General features: G+C 45.3%; 1 protein-coding gene and 1 long non-coding RNA gene across 7 annotated transcripts in view; one reads left to right on the plus strand and one right to left on the minus strand.

Annotated features, from left to right (window-relative positions):
* Positions 1 to 455: 455 nt before the first annotated feature.
* Positions 456 to 9114, plus strand: LOC142768511 (uncharacterized). Its single transcript, XR_012885320.1, has 4 exons — positions 456 to 510; positions 6200 to 6356; positions 7182 to 7208; positions 8866 to 9114. It is a non-coding gene; the product is annotated as an uncharacterized LOC142768511 (long non-coding RNA).
* A 7268-nt stretch (positions 9115 to 16382) lies between these two features.
* LOC142768513 (uncharacterized) overlaps positions 16383 to 19063 on the minus strand; it is a 42461-nt gene continuing 39780 nt past the window's right edge. For all 6 annotated transcript variants that reach the window (XR_012885322.1, XM_075870506.1, XM_075870507.1 and 3 more), the window contains 2 exons: positions 18116 to 18154; positions 16383 to 16616 (listed from right to left, as the gene is read on the minus strand). Coding sequence is in view for 5 of the 6 variants with exons in the window: in XM_075870506.1 (XP_075726621.1) it covers positions 16548 to 16616; positions 18116 to 18154 (108 nt within the window). In the remaining variant the exon portion in view is untranslated. The remainder of the gene's footprint in view (positions 16617 to 18115; positions 18155 to 19063) is intronic.

Consider the following 19063-nt stretch of genomic DNA (forward strand, 5'->3'; position numbering starts at 1 on the left):
CACACAAATGGAAGGGGCGTAACATAAGCTGTATGCAACATGTACACAGCTTCACAAGCACACCAAAGGAACATACACGAAAACATACTTTTGGAAACAACTGGAAACAAGTCAACATCAGCGCTGCTTCGCATTCCCGCGTGCTTCCCTTTAGTGGGAAATGGCGTAATTTTTTTCGGTGTGTTTTTATCTCTGTTCCTTTCTCTTTCTTTCATCACGGGTTTCTTCCTACTTCTTTTTCTTCCTCTCTACCTTCTCTTTTTATAAGTATACACTAAAAAGACAACACAATCGGAGTATTTTAAATCTTGCATTTGTAGAAGAATTCTGGCCAGGTGCGAGGTCTGAAACCGCTTAAGACTGTAACTGTAACGTGGTCAGTTAGTGCAGCTGGATTTACGAAGCCCAAAATACATTGTAGAAAACCCATAGGAATGAAACGTTCCCTAGGTGTTGTTATGACAACTGTGTTCAGAGCCGTTTCCCGCAGCGGATTCAACAAGCACTGTCGTAAGTGAAACTTCCACTACAATGGAGCATAGACTATAGAAGCTAAGATGGTTCTTGCAAAAGCACGCTTGAAGTGCTTTATGTGAAATATTAAGGCGTATGTTTAACATTATATGCTCGACACTGGTTTGAAAATTGCCGCAATTGTATCTGCTGTATCGGTGTACGCAATACAAAAATGGGGGCGAATTTCCTTCAAAGTTTCTCGATTGCAGATTGCGAGAGTTTTGCTTAGCGAAAATTATGCCATGAAGCAGCGTGTGCCAAGCTATTCACATGTTTGAAAGATTAGTATGCCTGCCGCCGCCGCTTTATATGCAGGTTTCGCCCACGCGAATCATATAGTCATGTGGTCGTGACGGGGAAAAACGCGACGCTGGAGATATCAACGACGAAACTCTTTATTGGGGAAACTTGTGCCCACAAAACAAAAAGCCGAGGCACAAGCAATGCATTTACACTGATAGGGGTGATAGCAAAGTTAAAACAAAAAAAATCTGGGTCGACACATGCGGTTTATGCAATAACCATGACAACAAAGTTTTGAGCATTTTAAAGCACCAAAGAGATGGGGACGATGTTGTCCCTTTCCCTGAAATTTGTCCTCGTCTCCTAATGCCGAAAGTTGGTCAAAAATGAGCTATTCCCCATTAGCCGAGACATCCCTTCTAAACTAAAGCAACTGTGCGGCAAACTGCGCTGAGTGGACTGCTGCCAATTTTAGACGAATAGGTAGTCGTAAACATCGCACTGGTGTTTACTGGCCTGACTGTGTTGTAGATCGACCAAGGAAACTTGTTTCCAAGTGGAGCACAGAACGCTTTATTTTATGGTAGTTGTCTAAAACTCTTCTCAGCCAGCGAGCTGCACTGAGATAGTCCCGCAAACACCGGGGCGGAGAAGAATGTAATAGCAGGGGAGGTTTGGGCAGTTTGTACAAATTGCTAGCGAACGTTTGCGTATAAAAAACTCCCATATATCATATACCAGTCATTTATGAAGATTGGCGCCAGGATTGCAACAACATGTCGGTAATGGTCGTCAATATTACAAATCAGGACAACGATTCCAAATGTAGATTCAGTCTCAGAAGTGTGCTTCAATGCATGGCGACCTTCGCCTCAGGTGCCTCATGAACAAATTTCTGCAAACGAGTAATGCCTGTGTAGCCCGCAATCACACTTGGGTATAATTAAAAAAGCCATTATCGCGTTAATTGCTTAGGTACAAAGGGTAGGCAGTGAATGCAATAGCAACAAATTGGAAAGTCATGCACAGAATGGAAAGCAGATTGAAACGTGCCCAGCGTTGCTCATGCACAGATGACGCACGAAATGCACTAACAGGTAAATATACACGCGAATACGAGTCTCAGTTGTTGTATACCTCGCTGTGCCTAAAAACCGCGCGTTTTTCGCAAATGGAGACTGCAATGATTGCGGTGACCTTTGTACGCCCGGTAACTACAAGAGAATCGTTTCAGGTAAAGCCCCGAAGACAGCCAAGACGTTCGACCCTCCCCTCTTCAACACCGCAAGATAAGGGCGCGCGAGGGAGCGTGGCTCCCCTCCTCTAAGCGGGGCAAAGTACGTTTAGGAGATTAGAGCGTGTGCCACCGCGTGATGTGAAGACGCGCACTCGTTGCGCCATCATGCTGCTAATGCGGAAAACAAAACAAAAAAATTCACCCCGAGATGCCCGTCAGCCGCGGTAAGAGGTAGATATAAACAGCTGCCGTTTTAACGGTGAAGGACGTGCTCCTCAGTGGCTAAATGGTTAACGCTTCGAACTAACGATTTAGAGGACCCAGGTTCGATTCCGCGTGCCAGAGTCTTTTTTTTGTTTTTTTTTCTTTTTTGCACTTTGAAATATATGGATACGTATACATATACAGTGAGTGACGGCGACACCGACGCTGGTGGTAAAATTCAGGCGAGAGTGTCCATATAATTGCTATCGCAATAAAATGTGGGAACATCATGTGGGAACGCCACAGGTGACAGGCTCGTGGGCTGCGTGTTCGAGACCCCGGTATAATAGTGAGGCTTCTGGCATATATTTCGAAATTACAAAAAAAGATGGACGATCTGTGTAAGTGATTCATATGATTCGATTAGGCACTGCCCGCCGAAGGAGCTTCATGTATCAGATAAGGAAAACTTGACAGGGCTACATGCTCACGGAGAGGGTCTAAAGAAGACATAAAACCCCTTTCTAGACTAAATATTGTGCTTCTCCTCGCTAGAAGGAAGTGGGGGGAGAAAAGACTGAAATACAGAGACTTCTGGGAGTTCAGTGATGGTCCAGCTATGCTATACTTGCAAAAAAGGGCATAAACAATCAAAGAAACGAGATGTTACAACAAAACAATGAAAAAATAATGAAAGCAGAACTAGACTGGTTAAAGTCTGTCATTGAAACCAGTTGTCCGCAAGAAGGGCAACAATGCTATCAACACCTTCTGTGCTGATAACGGTCAAACAGACTGTCGCAACACTTTTTTCTTTGGGCAAAAAGCGACTGCCAATTTTAATATTTGTGACAGTTCTATTCTGGGTAAACTGAAGTCTGCACACTCAAGCGAACAAATGGACGAGTGTGTCCTCGATTATTGAACTCGTAGTCACGGCAGTCGTATACTTTGCGCTATTATTCATTGCGAGTCAAAATGAGTCACAGGGTATGAATGTCACGCCAATACTCAAGTAACTTTTTCAACAACTACATGGCTCTTATGGTCAATCGCTATAGGTAGCCAAAATTTTGGGCCCATAGACGGCATAATCTTTTCGACAAGTATCTGCTAGCGCAATAGCGTGAATTTGGAGGAATATAAAAGTTAATAAGGCGGATAAAAATTATTGCTGACTGTATGAATTATTAACAGGCACTCTTGATTACATATCGGTCATGTTTGTTTGGCTATGTAAAACTGGTTTTTTTTGAGAACGTCTTTTTTACCTTAAGCACGACCATTAAAAAGCAAATAGCAAGTGTGTGTTGCTTGAAGAACGTCTTGTTGAAACCTGTCCACATTTCGGTTGAGCGCATATTAGTGTTTTTCAAACTCTTATATTCAGAGAAGCTGTGTTTGTACTTAAATACTGAGGCTATGACAAAGACTAAATGGATGCCTTCTACTTTGACAATGAACTTGGTTGTGTTATGCTATAAAACTATTGTAGGTAAACTAAAGGTGGCCGCAATACCTGCTTTCTTGCCATTATTTCGACGCAAGGCTTTTTGGAAATGTCCTAATAAGACCTCCTTGCTACAATGTGAGCTCGGACGACCTGTTCAGGTTATTGCTGCTTCATTGATTACACATTGAAACTACCAAGACGAAGCTCCACAATTCTGAGCCCCCGTTCCACAAAATATCATTGTCATCCACTAAGGCGCTGTAAACATGGCCATCTGTAAAATGACCCGATATGAAAAAGTGAAAAATATTTATCTCTTTCAAACCTGCCATTCTGTAAAAAGGACAGAAAAAATTTTGCTGCCTAATGTGACAGAATCAAATCTAAAACTGAAAAAGGTGTGGGAACTATTTTCTACACACCTTCGCAAGAATAGGTACTGACTCTTTTTTGTCGTCGTCTTTTTTGAAACTCTGCAAAGTGGAAAACAAAATGACGAAATACGATAACAATGGCACTAGCCGCAACAAAATAACAAATGATGCCTTACTGGTTAACTGCTACATCGGTATTCATCGTACTTTTTCATGTTGTTTCTAAGGGGCTTAACTTGATATTTATAAAGGGGGTCGTCCTTAACACTAACATATCGCCTGCAGCAGTGAACAGTCTTCATGTCCCAAATATGAAAAACCAGAGCTCACTGTCAGGCCTAAGAATGCATTCACGCTAATCCAGATGTGTAACTCTTGTAAAATTTCCCGATTTATTGTTATTCTAGTCGAGAAACCTGCCCACATCACTTAGATGGTATGCAAGGAGTGTCTAATTGCGAGATAGTACGTATAATTTTAATTCGTTTTATGAAATATAGTAATGGTGTGAGGTGGCGCTAGAAAAAAAATGGCAGTGGCTTAGCTCAGCTATGTCATGATATACGTAGCGTTACCAAAGGTTCAGCTGATTATTCTTAGCTTTCCAGAGTGTCTAGGATTAGCTTGGTTATCATGCTTACTGCTGCTGCAATGACACACACACGGTATACGTATTATGTGGCACATGTACATTAATTTTGCCGGGCAATCACTTCGGGATTCGATGAGTTAAGTTTCTCCGATCTACTGCACCATTGAGCAGCATTTGCACTCTCTTTCTCTATGGCTATACCACAGTGGCAAACGCCAGTCAGAGGCGCTATCAAGCGGTTCCAGCGCAGTGTCAGATAGCGACTGCACAGGGAAGGCGCGCGCGTCGGCGTCAATATGTCTACCAAGGCTATGACGACACTCCTCTGGAAAGCGCACACCGGCTGCGGCGAGTCGCGCGCGGCCGCGGCCGAGTGCGAGGGAGGTGCCGGCTCCGGTGCGCGACACCACTGATCGTCTGCGCAGCGCATCGAATCGCGCGCACACCGGCGGCGAGCCGCGCGCGGTGGCGGCGGAGTATCATTGCGCATGCGCAGACCAGTGCCACGCGAAATTGGCTCAGCGAGGCCAGCGTAGCTAACGCTAAAACAGACGACGGTGAAGTTTAGTCCAATCAGCTTGCCCTCAATCAAACGGCTGACGTGTTGCAGGAGTTTGTCACAAGTTCAAGGAGGTTTGAGTGCTGAAACCATTCTTCAATTGATTTTATTACTTTTCCAAGATTATTTATAATTCAAATGCGCCGCTTCATTGCCTTATACTGCAGTCAATTTACCAATGCACTATCGAATTCATCCTGTTTCATCTGCCTTTTTCTTTCTCGTGAATAGAGCAATCGTAACTTGTTGCAAAACTCTTTCATGGAAACTATCTGGTTTTTGGCCAATCCGCCAGCGTGGGTTTGTACCACATCTCCGAGGAACTTGACTTAGAAACATAAGCGGATTTCAATATCGCACTTTGAAGCAGGATTCGGCAACCATTTATGACATCTGATCTTCCAAAGTGTTCAATATGTAGGCGATGGCTATTCAAGTGCAATGAGGAGCTCTGTATCACGAGTGCAAAACTTGCTTTCCGATAGTTTAGACGCCGTAACTAATATATCATTGCTGTATGTTAGTTTCTTGGCGAAAACTTGCACTAACAGGGTAAAAATAAATTCGACGTATTTAAATTCATATTTCACTTTATTGCCCAATAAGCCTTAGTATAATGTAGAGAGGACATGGAGCCTTTTTTTGTATAGTGATGGGATGCTCACAAAAAAGAAAATTCATGCTCTTGAGTGTGCAGTAACTCCAACTCAACAAAAGCAAAAATATCTCCCGGTTAAAAAAAAATCAGGCCATAAACCGTTAAATAAAAACAGTTTGTTTTCTGAGGTAAAATAAATGATGATTTGTAGCCTGTTAAAAATAATGCTGACAAATGCATGGGATTTAGAGTTCGTCTTTCATAGCCTTATAAATGCGCCAAATGCATTGTGATATTCCCACAAGAGCGGGTATAACAGTAACAAACTTGTTGGAGAGAAAGTGCAGCAATTGTGCTAGAAATCGCTATTGTACAAAAACCCACTTGATATTTACGATAAACAGTTCAATTGTTTCTTGCAAGACTCACCTGGATATTCTGTTGCAAGGGGCTCAGACTGTCTCCAGGCGAGCAAGAAAAATATATGTCTTTGGCATAAACATAATGGCTGTAACCCCTGCCGAGGTTCTGATTGTACTGCTGATAATGGTTCCTTCTCAAGCAACGGCGAGAAAGTGCGGTAAGCGGAATATTTACTCTGCGGAACGCAAATATTTGGTGTCGCATTGAAAAAAATATTGCAAGATGTTGCTTGCCGAACATATATTTCCCCGTGAAAAAAAACAAAACAAAGGACGCGACAGTCGGGAAAAATGTCCGACGTTACCGAAGGGTAAATTTCGTGAAATGTTTACACAGAGAATAGCGGTGTCGTGGTGCTTCGAGGTAATGACCTAGAACGCAGCGACGCAGAAAGAAAAAGACAGCACCGAAGATGGGGAAAACTGAAACGAATACAGGCATTGTTTACCCCTTGCTTATATCCACTAGAATGTTTCATGTCGACGCAAACAAGAACAGGAACAAAAAATGAGACGGGCGAAGAAGTTTTAATGGCGAGGACGATCGGCATGTGGCACAATTTTGACGCATACTTGAACAATTTCAGCGGAGATCCCGCAAAATCATAAAATGTGTTCGATCACGATCGTGCTCCTAGAGTACATCTAAAATGGTAGAATTATACCAAATAAGCTCCAATACTGAACCACCATCGAGTACCGACATTGAAGGCGTCATTGCCAGCGTGTATTTTCAAACGCGAGTGGAAGGGCGTATTACGTCGTTTGTGTTGATCCAGTTAGAGAGGCTACAAGGACACTGAAAAAACATCAAGCGAATGCGTGGAGGTTTTTTAGGGCCTCCATTAGCGTAGGACAAAGCCTTCAAACATATCGCTTTATTGGTGTAGTTGATTTACTTTCATTTATTCCTCGTGGTTTTTTTTTCGGGATTGAATATTACAATTCAAATACAAGTGTCTAAATTTTTCCATTCTTTACAGAGGCCTATAGCTGTGGCTACCCAAACCGTAAGTTCTACTTCATGATACAAAATTATGGGCCTTAATTTCGTGCCAGTCGAAGTGTATCTTCAGATGAAGAAAACGTTCAGCTAACATTGCGAAAGTATGTGCACGATCGCCACAATTTTGCGTGAATACAGTGGAAACTTTTCCTGAAGTGCCTGTACGAAAGAGAGAGAGAGAGAGAGAGAGAGAATGATTATAAAAAGGGTAGGGAGGTTCACTAGACTACGTCCACTTTGTTACCCTACAAGTGAGAAGAGAGGAAGAAGAGAGTAAATGAGAGAGAGTGTGTGTGAGAGAGAGAATGAGATTCACATTGCACACAACATACTGCAACGCAAGGTTTTTTTGTCGCCCAGTAATGTTGCCTTCAGAAATTGCAGAAGGGCTCGTGTGGCTTTCTGGGCTGATGTATATGTACAGTGAGAACATGCACCCAATATATTTCCCCGAGTAAAAGGACGACCATCCAGTCTTCTTGAATCAAACTAGAGAGTCCGGCGATGTTGTTCGAAGTCGGGAGGCGGCACAGGGCGTGGTCAAGAGTTTCTACGCAATTGTAGGTACCACATTCAAAAGAGTCAGCCATGGCGACGCGATAGGTATTGAGTTCGCAAATAAAGGCCATGCCGACCCGCAACCGACCCAACATTGTAACGTCACGTCGTGAAGTATGTGAGGGAAGGTGTAGTTGGAAAAATAAAACTAGTTCTGCGGGTGACGAGTGAAGTTCCATGAAAAATTCCAAATGCCTGTAAGATGATGTTTAGTCGTAAGAATGCGAAACTCGCATGCTATTCTAAAACAGTTTGGTTGACGTCAGTGCCACGTAGCTTTGAGCGCTCCTGCCGAGGTGTTACCAGTGCACGCCGACATACTATCCCAGCATATCGAAGTATTATCTCGGAAACAGCGCGTGGCGTCTGACGGCTGTATAAGTAAAAACAGTCTAGACAACGATGCAGAGCGTTCAAGTGAAGCTTGATGAAGAATAACTTTGAAAGCGATAGTTTTTAAAATCTAGAAAAAAGTATAAGCACTTGATGCAATAATTACATGTTCCACGGCTAAGCGTGGGAGAGGGTGGCGGACGGATCCCGACGGACACCTGACATAGCCAGACTGAGAAATGCATTCGCATTTGAAAACTACACGCTGGAACATCTGCTGTTTAGCGTTGCGGAAGGAACTAGGCCTGAAGGTGAAATTGTAACAAAGTGATTCGAAAACTCAGAATGCAGCAGCTTAGATAGGGGCGAAAAACATCGAGCATTTCAGTTTTTTTTCTTCTTAAAAGTAAAGTAGGCAGCGCGATGTTTCTTCTTTGCAAAAAAAAAAAAGAAAAGACACAAAGACCAGATTCTCTGCAATAGCTTGAAAACTTGTGACGTGTGAAATTTTTGACTTCTCAAACACCACATTCGCGAGGCACCTGTCCTAACCATTTGAACTTTGTAGCATCTCACGATAACGTAAGTTTTGTATGCTTTATAAAATAAATTATCGTCAGTGCGAACGTGTGAAACCATAAGAGAGATACTATAAACTAGAGTGATAAATAATATAGTTATTTTGAGAACTTTGTTTTGTGCATCGTAAACGAAGGGGCTTTGTTGTTTAAATATATAACTCTAATACTTTGTGAAATTATTTTATGCAGAGTGCTGGCAACCTCCTTTTTTGCAAACAACGGATAATTGCAATACCTGCAATAAATGGTACTACGATTCCACACGCCAGCTCTGTCAACGCATTAGAACTGCATCTTGCGTAAAGGGCTGCAACGGATTTGTAAAACCAAGCGATTGTTTCAGGGCATGTGGGAAGTTGCGAAGAAAATAAAATGATTCTCTGCTCTCAGGTAGAAATCAGAAAATAAAAATAAAGGCATGGCGCTATGCATGAAGAAGTTAGCAAAACTTGAATAGGTTACAAAGTATACAATGGGTGTCGTCCATCGCTCTTACTCGAAAGTTTTGTAAACGTGTTCGTTCATTCTTGCTGACTATTGGAAGAATTTGTTGTGCACAAAATTCTCTATTTCGCCAGTAAATGCGCTCAGATACTGCCTTCTTTAGTGGTGTATGGTGACAGCTTGCTTTCTTCAGAGTGGCTGCATAAGTGTTACTTCATGAGTGTGCATTCGTGAAAAGGCTGCAGGTAAAAAAATGCCAGAGACAAAGACAGAGACTAGATTTGGACCCAATAGGCTGCGATTCTACTAGCGGACACCATAAAATCTTCCAGCCACTGCCTTACCAGGTGCGAGGGTGTCACAAGGGACTTCGATTCTCGCCCGCGCACCCTTTCGTCCACTGAAGGTCGCTTGTGTGTTGGGCAAGACGACTTCCGGCAAACTACCAACTCGGCAACGGCGCCACCGCGTCTTCCCTATACACCTGTACCGGAAGGGCTACGCATGTGTGCGAGAAAAAAATTACAGGTGTAACGGGGGAGGCGTACGCCCCGAAGAAGTTTGACTGCTTCGGAATCGACAGGTGACGCTGCACAAGCGAAGAAGGTTGTCATCGGTGCCGCGAGTCTAGCGCAGGCGGCTAGTATGCGGAGTGCCCCGCACGACGTATTGAGACGGCTGCAACACCGGGTGCCCTCGCCGCCTGCCAAAGCTGGCGAGAACTTCGGCGCCACCCCGTCGACTGCCCTACGTGAACCACGAACTGGGCCTTGCCCGTATGGCTCTTCTTATCGATATTGTGAGCATTATTTATGCGTCCCAACTTTTGATCTGTACATACTCATCATCACCAGTCAAGTTTAGGTTGTGGGGCACATACTCGAGTCAATAAAGGAGAGTCTTGAGTGTACTCGACGCCATCTTACAATAATTTTTTAGGGGCGAAGCTCCTTACGCCATGGGTCTGATGCCCCGTGTCGTAGTCTTCGTATAGTAGCCAGTCGCATTGCATTGCGGTCAATAAAAACCGTGTCACAGCATATCCACGGAGTGAATGATGATGAGTTGGGCGAAGCGTCCGTCAGTCCGTGCGTGCGTCCCACTCACCATCAATGCCCTAGTGTATATGCTGCAATTTTTTTGCTACCGTTATTTTAATATCGGCACTTTTAAATATTATCTAGCGTGCGGTGCATCACACGAAAAGTATTAGAGAGCACAGTCTCTTTTTAGCATCATTTTTGTTTGTACGTTTTATTTTTTTGTTTGCTCCGTGCCTACTTATGTTATTAACATTCTGCGTCGTTTGTATGTTTGTACTTGCAATGTTCTTTCCTCTTAGAGCAAAGTTAGTTTTAGTATTGCAGGAGTTTCATTTTTATCGCAGAATATATTTTTTTGTGCACTTTGTTCAACTTTGCTATCTCTCTCCAGTAATATTATTTAATTTGAATGCTTGTTTATGTTGATTCAGATGTCCATGTCCGCTCACTGAGTCCGTCGGTCGGACACAAATACCACTACACATGCCACTCCGCACAGGCCAGCAAGTCTACTCAAATTTGAAATGTACCACTTGCAGCCTCTCAGGCATCGCAGGCCTAAACGTAAAGCGGAAGCCTCTGAGTGCCGCACGCCACTATTAGATCGGCGGGCATCAAGAGAAGCTTGTGACACAAGGAGAGGACATTAGGGAGCACAAACAAGATATGCTCTTGTGGCGCCGTTTATCGGGGCAGCGCGACATACCCGTGCCGTCATCCGAGCACAAGTAACACAGTCGCAGTGGCCAAAAGATAAAACTAAAGTCTACGATGACTTGTACAGTGTCGTCCTTTATGAAAGGGAACACGCGAACGCGTAGCCTGCACTCTGCGGCGGCTGCCTACAGCACCATCAACCGACAGCAAAGGAAAACACGTTTGCTTTCAGCGTCATCTGTTGCCCCCCCCCCCAAAAAAATGGCAGCATATCCACGGAGTGAATGATGGGGAGTGGGGCGAAGCATTCGTCCGTCCATTCGTTCTTGCTTCCGTCCGTTCGTGCGTACGTCTGTGTAACCGTCCATGCGTCCATCCACCCGTCCGTGCGTGCATTTGTTCGTGGGTCCGTCCCTGCGTTCGTCCATGCATCCGCGCCTGCGTCCGTTCATGCGTCCATCATGCATCTGTCTGTGTCCGTTCGTCCATCTATTCAGCACTCCAAGTACCACCATCTCGCATTTTTTCATCATATATTCTTTATTAGGGAGCCTACATGAACGGCCGTTTTTAGGGTGATGTCAGCCTTTGACCCACTACATGCCGCCAACGCACCGCCGCCCGCCAAAACACAATGTTGCCAGACAGCAACGCCGCGCTGTCGCCCCATCTTGGTGCCCGCACTGCGTCTACGCCCGGTTGCGTTTAGTTCTCAATAGAGAGTTTTAGTACTGCGTACGCTGCGTACGTGGCGGCGTTGCGTACGTAAGGACGCCACGTTCTGCGTAGTGCGCATGCGCAGACCGCAACGCACACGTATCGCGTTACGTACGCAGCCGCTACGTACGTACGCAAGAGATGCGTGCGTGCGTATGTACGAGATGATCGCGACGCTCTCGAACAAGTTCGCGACAGCGCGAGACTTCGTTTTGCAAAATGGTGGCATCGAGGGCAAGCACCGACCGGCTCTGTGGCTTAAAATATGGCCATAATCTGGCTATAACACTTGGATCGGCTCACATTGGCTGTCAACAACACGTGCTTCTATTTTGATCTACCAGATGGCGCAACACGCTCCACGCTCGTTAAGTACGCGGGTACTACGGTGTACTAAAAGGCGATTAGTGGCAAACGACGCCAGGTAACGCAAGGCGCTTGCGTGATGCGTACGTAGCACCATTCCGCAGTACTAAAACTCTCTAATAATACAGCGTCGAACGTTGCGGTAGCGTGTTAAACGCTGCCGGTGAAGCCTTAGAATGCCTGGATGCTGCGTACCGCTCTGCACTAACCACAACAGAAAGGGGGTGCGAATGTTCCGCTTCCCAGCGAGCTCTGGCCGACGACAACTATGGCTGGCTCAATTGAAGCGAGACGGCTGGGAGCCCACCAGTGCGTCTCGTATTTGCTCTGTGAGTACTGCGTATTTCGTTCACTGTTTTTTTCCTGCGGTACACGTATATGTATTTCGCGGTGTTCGCGAATGAGTAGATAAGCGAAGTTGTCGTTGCTGCGTCCACGCATTGCGAGTAGGAAGCCCACAAACGGGACGCGTCCGCGCGTTCGTACGGAGACGCGCTCGCTAGTCTGAGCTGTTGCCACGCTTGCGTTCGTGTCAGCGTAACCTCAGTATTATGTCGCAAGTGTTTCTGTGTGCGCTGCGAATTTCTTCGTGCGCTCACTTTGAGAACTGGGTCACTTACACCACCCTGAGAACCGCCGCTGTCAAAAGCCCAGGTGTTGTGTGTGTTTACAAGGGCCTTTTAGATGCGGAGCATCTAATACTCGAGGCTTGTAGTGCGGCGCCGTCCGCAAGCTTCCTCCTCCTTCTTCCACCATCTGTGCATCCCTTCCTCCTCTACACACCACGCGCGCTTCACTCCTCCACCATCTGTGCACCCTTCCTCCTCTACACACCGCGTGCGCTTCTCCTCTTCACGAACATTCGCTAGCTGTATAATGTAGCGCGCATGCGCCGTCACGCTTCGAGAACATCGGCAGCTGACGCGCGCGCATGCGCTGTCGCGCTTTGAGAACATCGGCAGCTGACGCGCGCGCATGCGCCGTTGCGCTTCTCCCCCTTCTCGAACATTCGACAGCTGACAGTGCATGCGCCGTCGCGCTGTATATATACTCAAGGTCGGCGCTCGCTAGCTCAGTTGCCGCTCGTCGGTTGGTTTGTACGGCGCGTCGACGTCCAAGGTCGCGGTGAAATGAATTCCAACGAATCCACAAACACAATGATCGACGTCCCTTCGACCAGCGCCGCCCTTTCGCATACGTGTGTACGTGTTCACTCATTTAACACCCCCTCCTACAACCACGTTAATCAATTTAGCCATCGACCCAAGTAAGTCGCACTTTAATACCCCGTTAACCAATTATATGCTCCGCATCCTCCTCAGTGTTCCCCCGAGGGAAGCTGCGGGCAATTTTTTTGTTGCGCCGTACTTCGCGTAGCTGGAGGGAGCGGCGGCTGGCTCCAAAATGGCGGCGCACAGAAAACTATGCTGAATTTGGTGGAAGCTGGCAACAGCGTGCCCCGTTGCCCGCTGGTTTTGGCTGAGTTTCTTGAAGGCACTTATTAAGATGTCTCCACCCTAAAAACGGCCGTTCATGTAGGCTCCCTATTCTCCATATAGAAGCACCGCCATCCAGCGGACATTTCAAGGACTAAACGGGAGGTGGCACATGCACACTTTCTTGCGGCTTGCGCTTCGGGTTTACTTTCCACCTTTAACCACCTCGAGTTCATGGTATATACTAGTTCACTGTATTCATCGCTATGTGGCCCAGCGCTCGCTAAACCTTTCTAAAACAAAGGAGGTTACATCCAGCGAGTATAACGTAGCAACCCTTTCTTGTCAGATAGTGCTCAATGTACACGCCTATGGCTGTTAATGGGGATCGCAGCGTGCTCGTTACCTAAAGGCTGAATGCTCCTGTCTCTCATTCCCCCTTAGCAGCCATTAACATGTGCATTGAGCACTGTCTTTTATTGTTCAACAACGCACAGAAGAAATCTCTCACCGGAACCACCTTGGAGGTCAAAATCGTAAGGACCGCTATTTCGGGTATGCGCTACTGGTGGTTACGTACTACGAGGGACGCACAAGCCACGCCATAAGGAGCTTCGCCCCTAATAGAGCTATGGCCGGTAGACGAGCGCTGCTAGATTGCACCCCCATCTCGGCTCACGCCTGTGGTGCGTAGTCCACTGCCAACACATCAAAGGTTGGGCTCGACGACGGCGCAAGCTGCAGTGATCGCGCGATATCGCTCGCCACGCGAGCGGTGAAGGAACGTAATCTAGCAGCGCCTCGTTATCTTGCTGGGCCATAGATGACACCAAAAGTGAACGTGCTTTCTTCACTTGTCGGTTGATAGTGCTGTAGGCAGCTGCCACAGAGCGCAGGCCACGCGTTCTCGTGTTCCATTTCATAAAGGAGGACAGTGCACCTGCGATTGAAATGCAGAGATTATCGGCCTTTGCATGTTCCCTATCAGAAAGCGGGGATAAAAAATTGGCCCGAATCTACACGTTACACTGTAAATGTAGTCTAAAGACGATAGTCTTGCGTCTGGAGAGAGTGAACACAACATTTATTTGATGTTCTGAGCAAGAAAATCGCTGAATGATGTTCTGCAGGCGCTGCGTTAGAGTGCCTCGAGCGTGTGGCGGAGGCGAACGAGCGCATCTAGGCACGTTAGACATAAGTGCCATCTGGCAGTTATCTTCGAAAACGAAGGCGTGCAGCCCGCGGAGGAAGATGCGTGCCAGTCTCGGAGGTGATAAGGTGTAGAACGCAAAGCGACGGGCAGGTGCCACCACCGTGACGTCGTAGTAAAGCGTTGGAGACACCTTTCTGAGCATCGCGTTGCAGCGTCAGCGTAGCGCGATTAAACGCTATATTTCTTAGAGTTACTTGTGTCTGCCTGTTCTAGTATAAAGGCAGACATAGAAAACATCGAAGCGTTGTTGTGGCGCCTCATGCGAAATAACTGCTTTTTTCATTGACAATCGCACAAATATGAATGCTAAACCTTGAGCACTATTGGTGGACGCTGTGAATGGGGTTGACCGTTTAGTGCCGTTTGAGGTATCGTTAGGTTGGACAAACAGACAAATGTACAGACAGAGAGACAGACAGAGAGACAGACAGACAGACAGACAGAGACAGACAGACAGACAGACAGAGACAGACAGACAGACAGACAGACAGACAGACAGACAGATATATAGATAGATAGATAGATAGATAGATAGATAGATAGATAGATAGATAGATAAATAGATAGATATACCTGAAGCACGCAAAGAATATTCCTTAATTTACAATAAAAAACTACCTCGGGGATATGTGAAGCACTGCAAGTGGATTACGATGTCCCTAATTTCATTCAGAAAGATACCTATTTTTCCGACATCTACGGAATTGTAACCTTTGGATGTATAATGTGGGTGATTTACAATTTTCACTAGTCAAAGATGTGAAAATAACCCGATGTCTTATTTGAAAAAAATAGTATTGTCGCCCTACTACACAACATCAACAGAAAATTCTAAAAAAACATTTACAGGCAGACTACTAAAACTCACGTAAAAGAGCACTGCACATGATGATTTTTTGCATCACTCGCATTGGCGTCGCGGAGGGAGAACGTTGGCGTAGGACTTTGATCACTCTTCGCGTTTGAAGAGGCTCCAAGGCCTTCGCCCTAAAATGTAAGCGCAATTTTTTTGGGGAAGCAAGAGCAAATACATGTTGAAAAGGCTTGTGTGAGGCCTACGTTTCATAAGTTAGCGAGTGTAATACCGCCGAAAAAAGTAGCTGTTCGTGAATATTCAGCACACTACCTTTATAAAAACGTTTTTTTTAATTTAACACACCATACGTTGTCTTCATCAGTTATCTCTATGAATTAAGAGGTTAAATTATGTTGCTTGCAGGACAAAAGCTTTATAAAAGTCCGGGTATTTCTGTAAGTCAGCGGATAAGCTTGTCGTACTTTCAGAACTGTGTGCTTCCCACTCTGCGCATTTCTTGGTATTCAGCATATACAAATAACTTTTTCATGAACTACAGTTTCTTGCAATAGAAGCCGTGTATCTTGCTACAGTGGTTAGAATGCTATGCATTCATACGCAGTAACACAACAGCCAGAACAGGAATACAGAAAATCATCAGCACTATTTGATGTGCAGCCGCGGCCACGTCTTTGTAGAGCGCGCGAGAAGCTGGTTTTTGCTCTGCGGGTCAAAACCATGAGGAAGTTTCGGGCTCTGAAGTAGTGTAACAGGACAATTCATAGCCTAGTTGTCGGACTGAGCATGTCACTGCTCGATCCTGCCTCAAGGTTTCGTGCCGCGGAACAAACCCAGGTTGCTCTCGTGCCTTATACAGATGTGGCCGCGACTTTACCTAATTCAGAGAAGCCTAAAGTGTAAAATTCGTTTGAAGTTCTTGACATCTGTGCGCGAGTGTTTTACCGCTAGTGTTCAAATCATTCAGCAGAAAAGCTGTGATAAAAAAACAAAACAAGCCATGTCAAACAACTTCATTGCTTTCCTTGAAACGCAGTTTTTATTGAGTTAGTGAAACTTTAATGGCAATCTTTTTTTTCGCGTAGTCGCATTCGTGCGGAATAGGCACCGCAAATTGCACTCCTCCAGACTAGGGAAGCCGTTGCAATTGAACGCTTCTCCTCCGCGACCACATTCATTTGTCAGCGTACTGAAGTGAAACCAATCTGCTCTCCATTCGCCAAGTCGTAGACGCCAGAAACACGTACACACTGCAGACGAAAACGAGTTTAGAATATTGTGCTGCTTGAAGAAAAAGTGCTCAATCGTAAAACGAACACACAGCGTTTCTAAGAGCACGCAGGAGTTGTTCGTTACTGATATATCGAGTCAAGAAATATCATCATCATCATTATCATCATCAGCCTGACTACGTCCACTGCAGGACAAAGGCCTCTCCCATGTTCCGCCAGTTAACCCGGTCCTGTGCCTGCTGCTGCCAATTTATACCCGCAAACTTCTTAATCTCATCTGCCCACCTAACGTTCTGTCTCCCCCTAACCCGCTTGCCTTCTCTGGGAATCCAGTCAGTTACCCTTAACGACCAGCGGTTATCCTGTGTACGCGCTACATGCCCGGCCCATGTCCATTTCTTCTTCTTGATTTCAGCTATGATATCCTTAACCCCCGTTTGTTCCCTAATCCACTCTGCTCTCTTCTTGTCTCTTAAGGTTACACCTACCATTTTTCTTTCCATTGCTCGCTGCGTCGTCCTCAATTTAAGCTGAACCTTCTTTGTAAGTCTCCAGGTTTCTGCTCCGTAGCTAAGTACCGGCAAGATACAGCTGTTATATACCTTCCTCTTGAGGGATAGTGGCAATCTACCTGTCATTATTTGAGTGTGCTTGCCAAATGTGCTCCACCCCATTCTTATTCTTCTAGTCACTTCAATCTCGTGGTTCGGCTCCGCAGTTATTACCTGCCCTAAGTAGACATAGTCTTTTACAACTTGAAGTGCACTATTACCTATCTCGAAGCGCAAGAAATATAGGGTCACTTATTACTATAAGCAAATCATAACGCCACACCTAGTTAGTTTAGGATGAAATGCCGTGGCTCTGCACTCCTCGCATGGCGCAAGTGAACCGACGCATACTGTAGCATGCAATTTGAAAGGAAGGTATATGAAATATTCTATCAGGATGAGCGCAAAGGCAAGCTTCATAATCAAGATCCTGGGAAATAGAGTTCGGAGAAAGTTTCCAGAAGCAGCTACTTCAGAACAAACGGCTGTGCAAGACATCTACGGCATTAAAAAAACTAGGCGATCAGCACGGTGCTTTGTAAAAACAAAAATAGATATGTTAATATATCCATGGACGAGCTGCTCTAAAAGTTTGCTATAAACTTAAATTTTTTATCTCTAGTATTTCAGTTCATAACACCCCTTTCTCCCGAAATACATACTACACGGCACTGTGACGTTGTGAATAATGTAACTGGGGTGTTTTATTTATGAAAACCAACATATAAATATTAGGCATGCCGTAGAGAGTGCACATAAAATTCTTCAACGTGTGCCAAAACTAAGTACATGAATGCCCTGGGATTTCAAACCAATTGGCATGTGCTCCAAATTGAAGGATTTTTTCTATTGTTGACATACAGAATGAATACGAGAGGCCCGTATAGCGACAAGTTTAGCTAACCTAATTGTGTTCTCTAACCAGCAACAGTGGAAATGCGTTAACGTGATCTTAAGTATACGTACCGAGAGGATAATGGCACAGGTGATGAAGCGCATCGCATCCTGTAAAACACAAAATATTGGTCGACGTGCAAAGGCGTATAGCTGTTGAAACCTGTGATTGCCTTTTGAAGAACGAAATAAGGGTGAAATACAGTGATATTTTAGTGATACGATCACAGCTCCTGCGAATTTCGGGGGTGATACAAATTTCCCATTGGTGCGGGCCAAGGCGCATTGGTCGGCAGTGCAATACGATGGGGGCAAATCAATTTCACCCCATGACTTGTCATACAAACGTGCGCTACCGCCCGGGTTCGGTTCGGCCTGACGTGCAAGACGCGCCAAGCATGTGCCAGAGTGAGAGCGCAAGCACGGGCATGTACGCAGCTACGCCGGATTGTAGTATTATGTTTTAAGAAAAATATCTTAGTATTGCAATAGAAATAATAGCCCTCAGCTGGATTTTGACGTCGGCGTCGACGTCACTCACCGTATATGTATACGTATCTATCTATCTATCTATCTATATATATATATATATATATATATATATATATATATATATATATATATATACGCAACAGAGAAAAAAAACCCAGAAAAAGATGACATGCGGAATCGAACTAGGGTCCTCTCAATCGTGAGTGTGAGGCGTTAACCACTAACCCCCGTATTCACAAACACTCCTCGACTCGCCTTTCACCCTTCACATGACAGAGTTGAGCCCTGCGCCACCACTCGGCTGAAAATGACGCTGCACTACTCAAGAATCGCAGGAAAGCATCGCTTATATGCAGTGACTTGCCATGCCTAGAGATGGCGCTTCCATTGGCTTTCTCAAGTGAAGGCGAAACGTTGAGTGAAGGGAGGTTCCAGAATACGGGGGTCAGTCACCGAAAAGCACGCCCTCCAACGTTCAAACAGCAAGCTATATATATATATATATATATATATATATACAGGCACCTC

Source organism: Rhipicephalus microplus, chromosome 8 (assembly GCF_043290135.1).
Source record: "Rhipicephalus microplus isolate Deutch F79 chromosome 8, USDA_Rmic, whole genome shotgun sequence".
Lineage (NCBI taxonomy): Eukaryota > Metazoa > Arthropoda > Arachnida > Ixodida > Ixodidae > Rhipicephalus > Rhipicephalus microplus.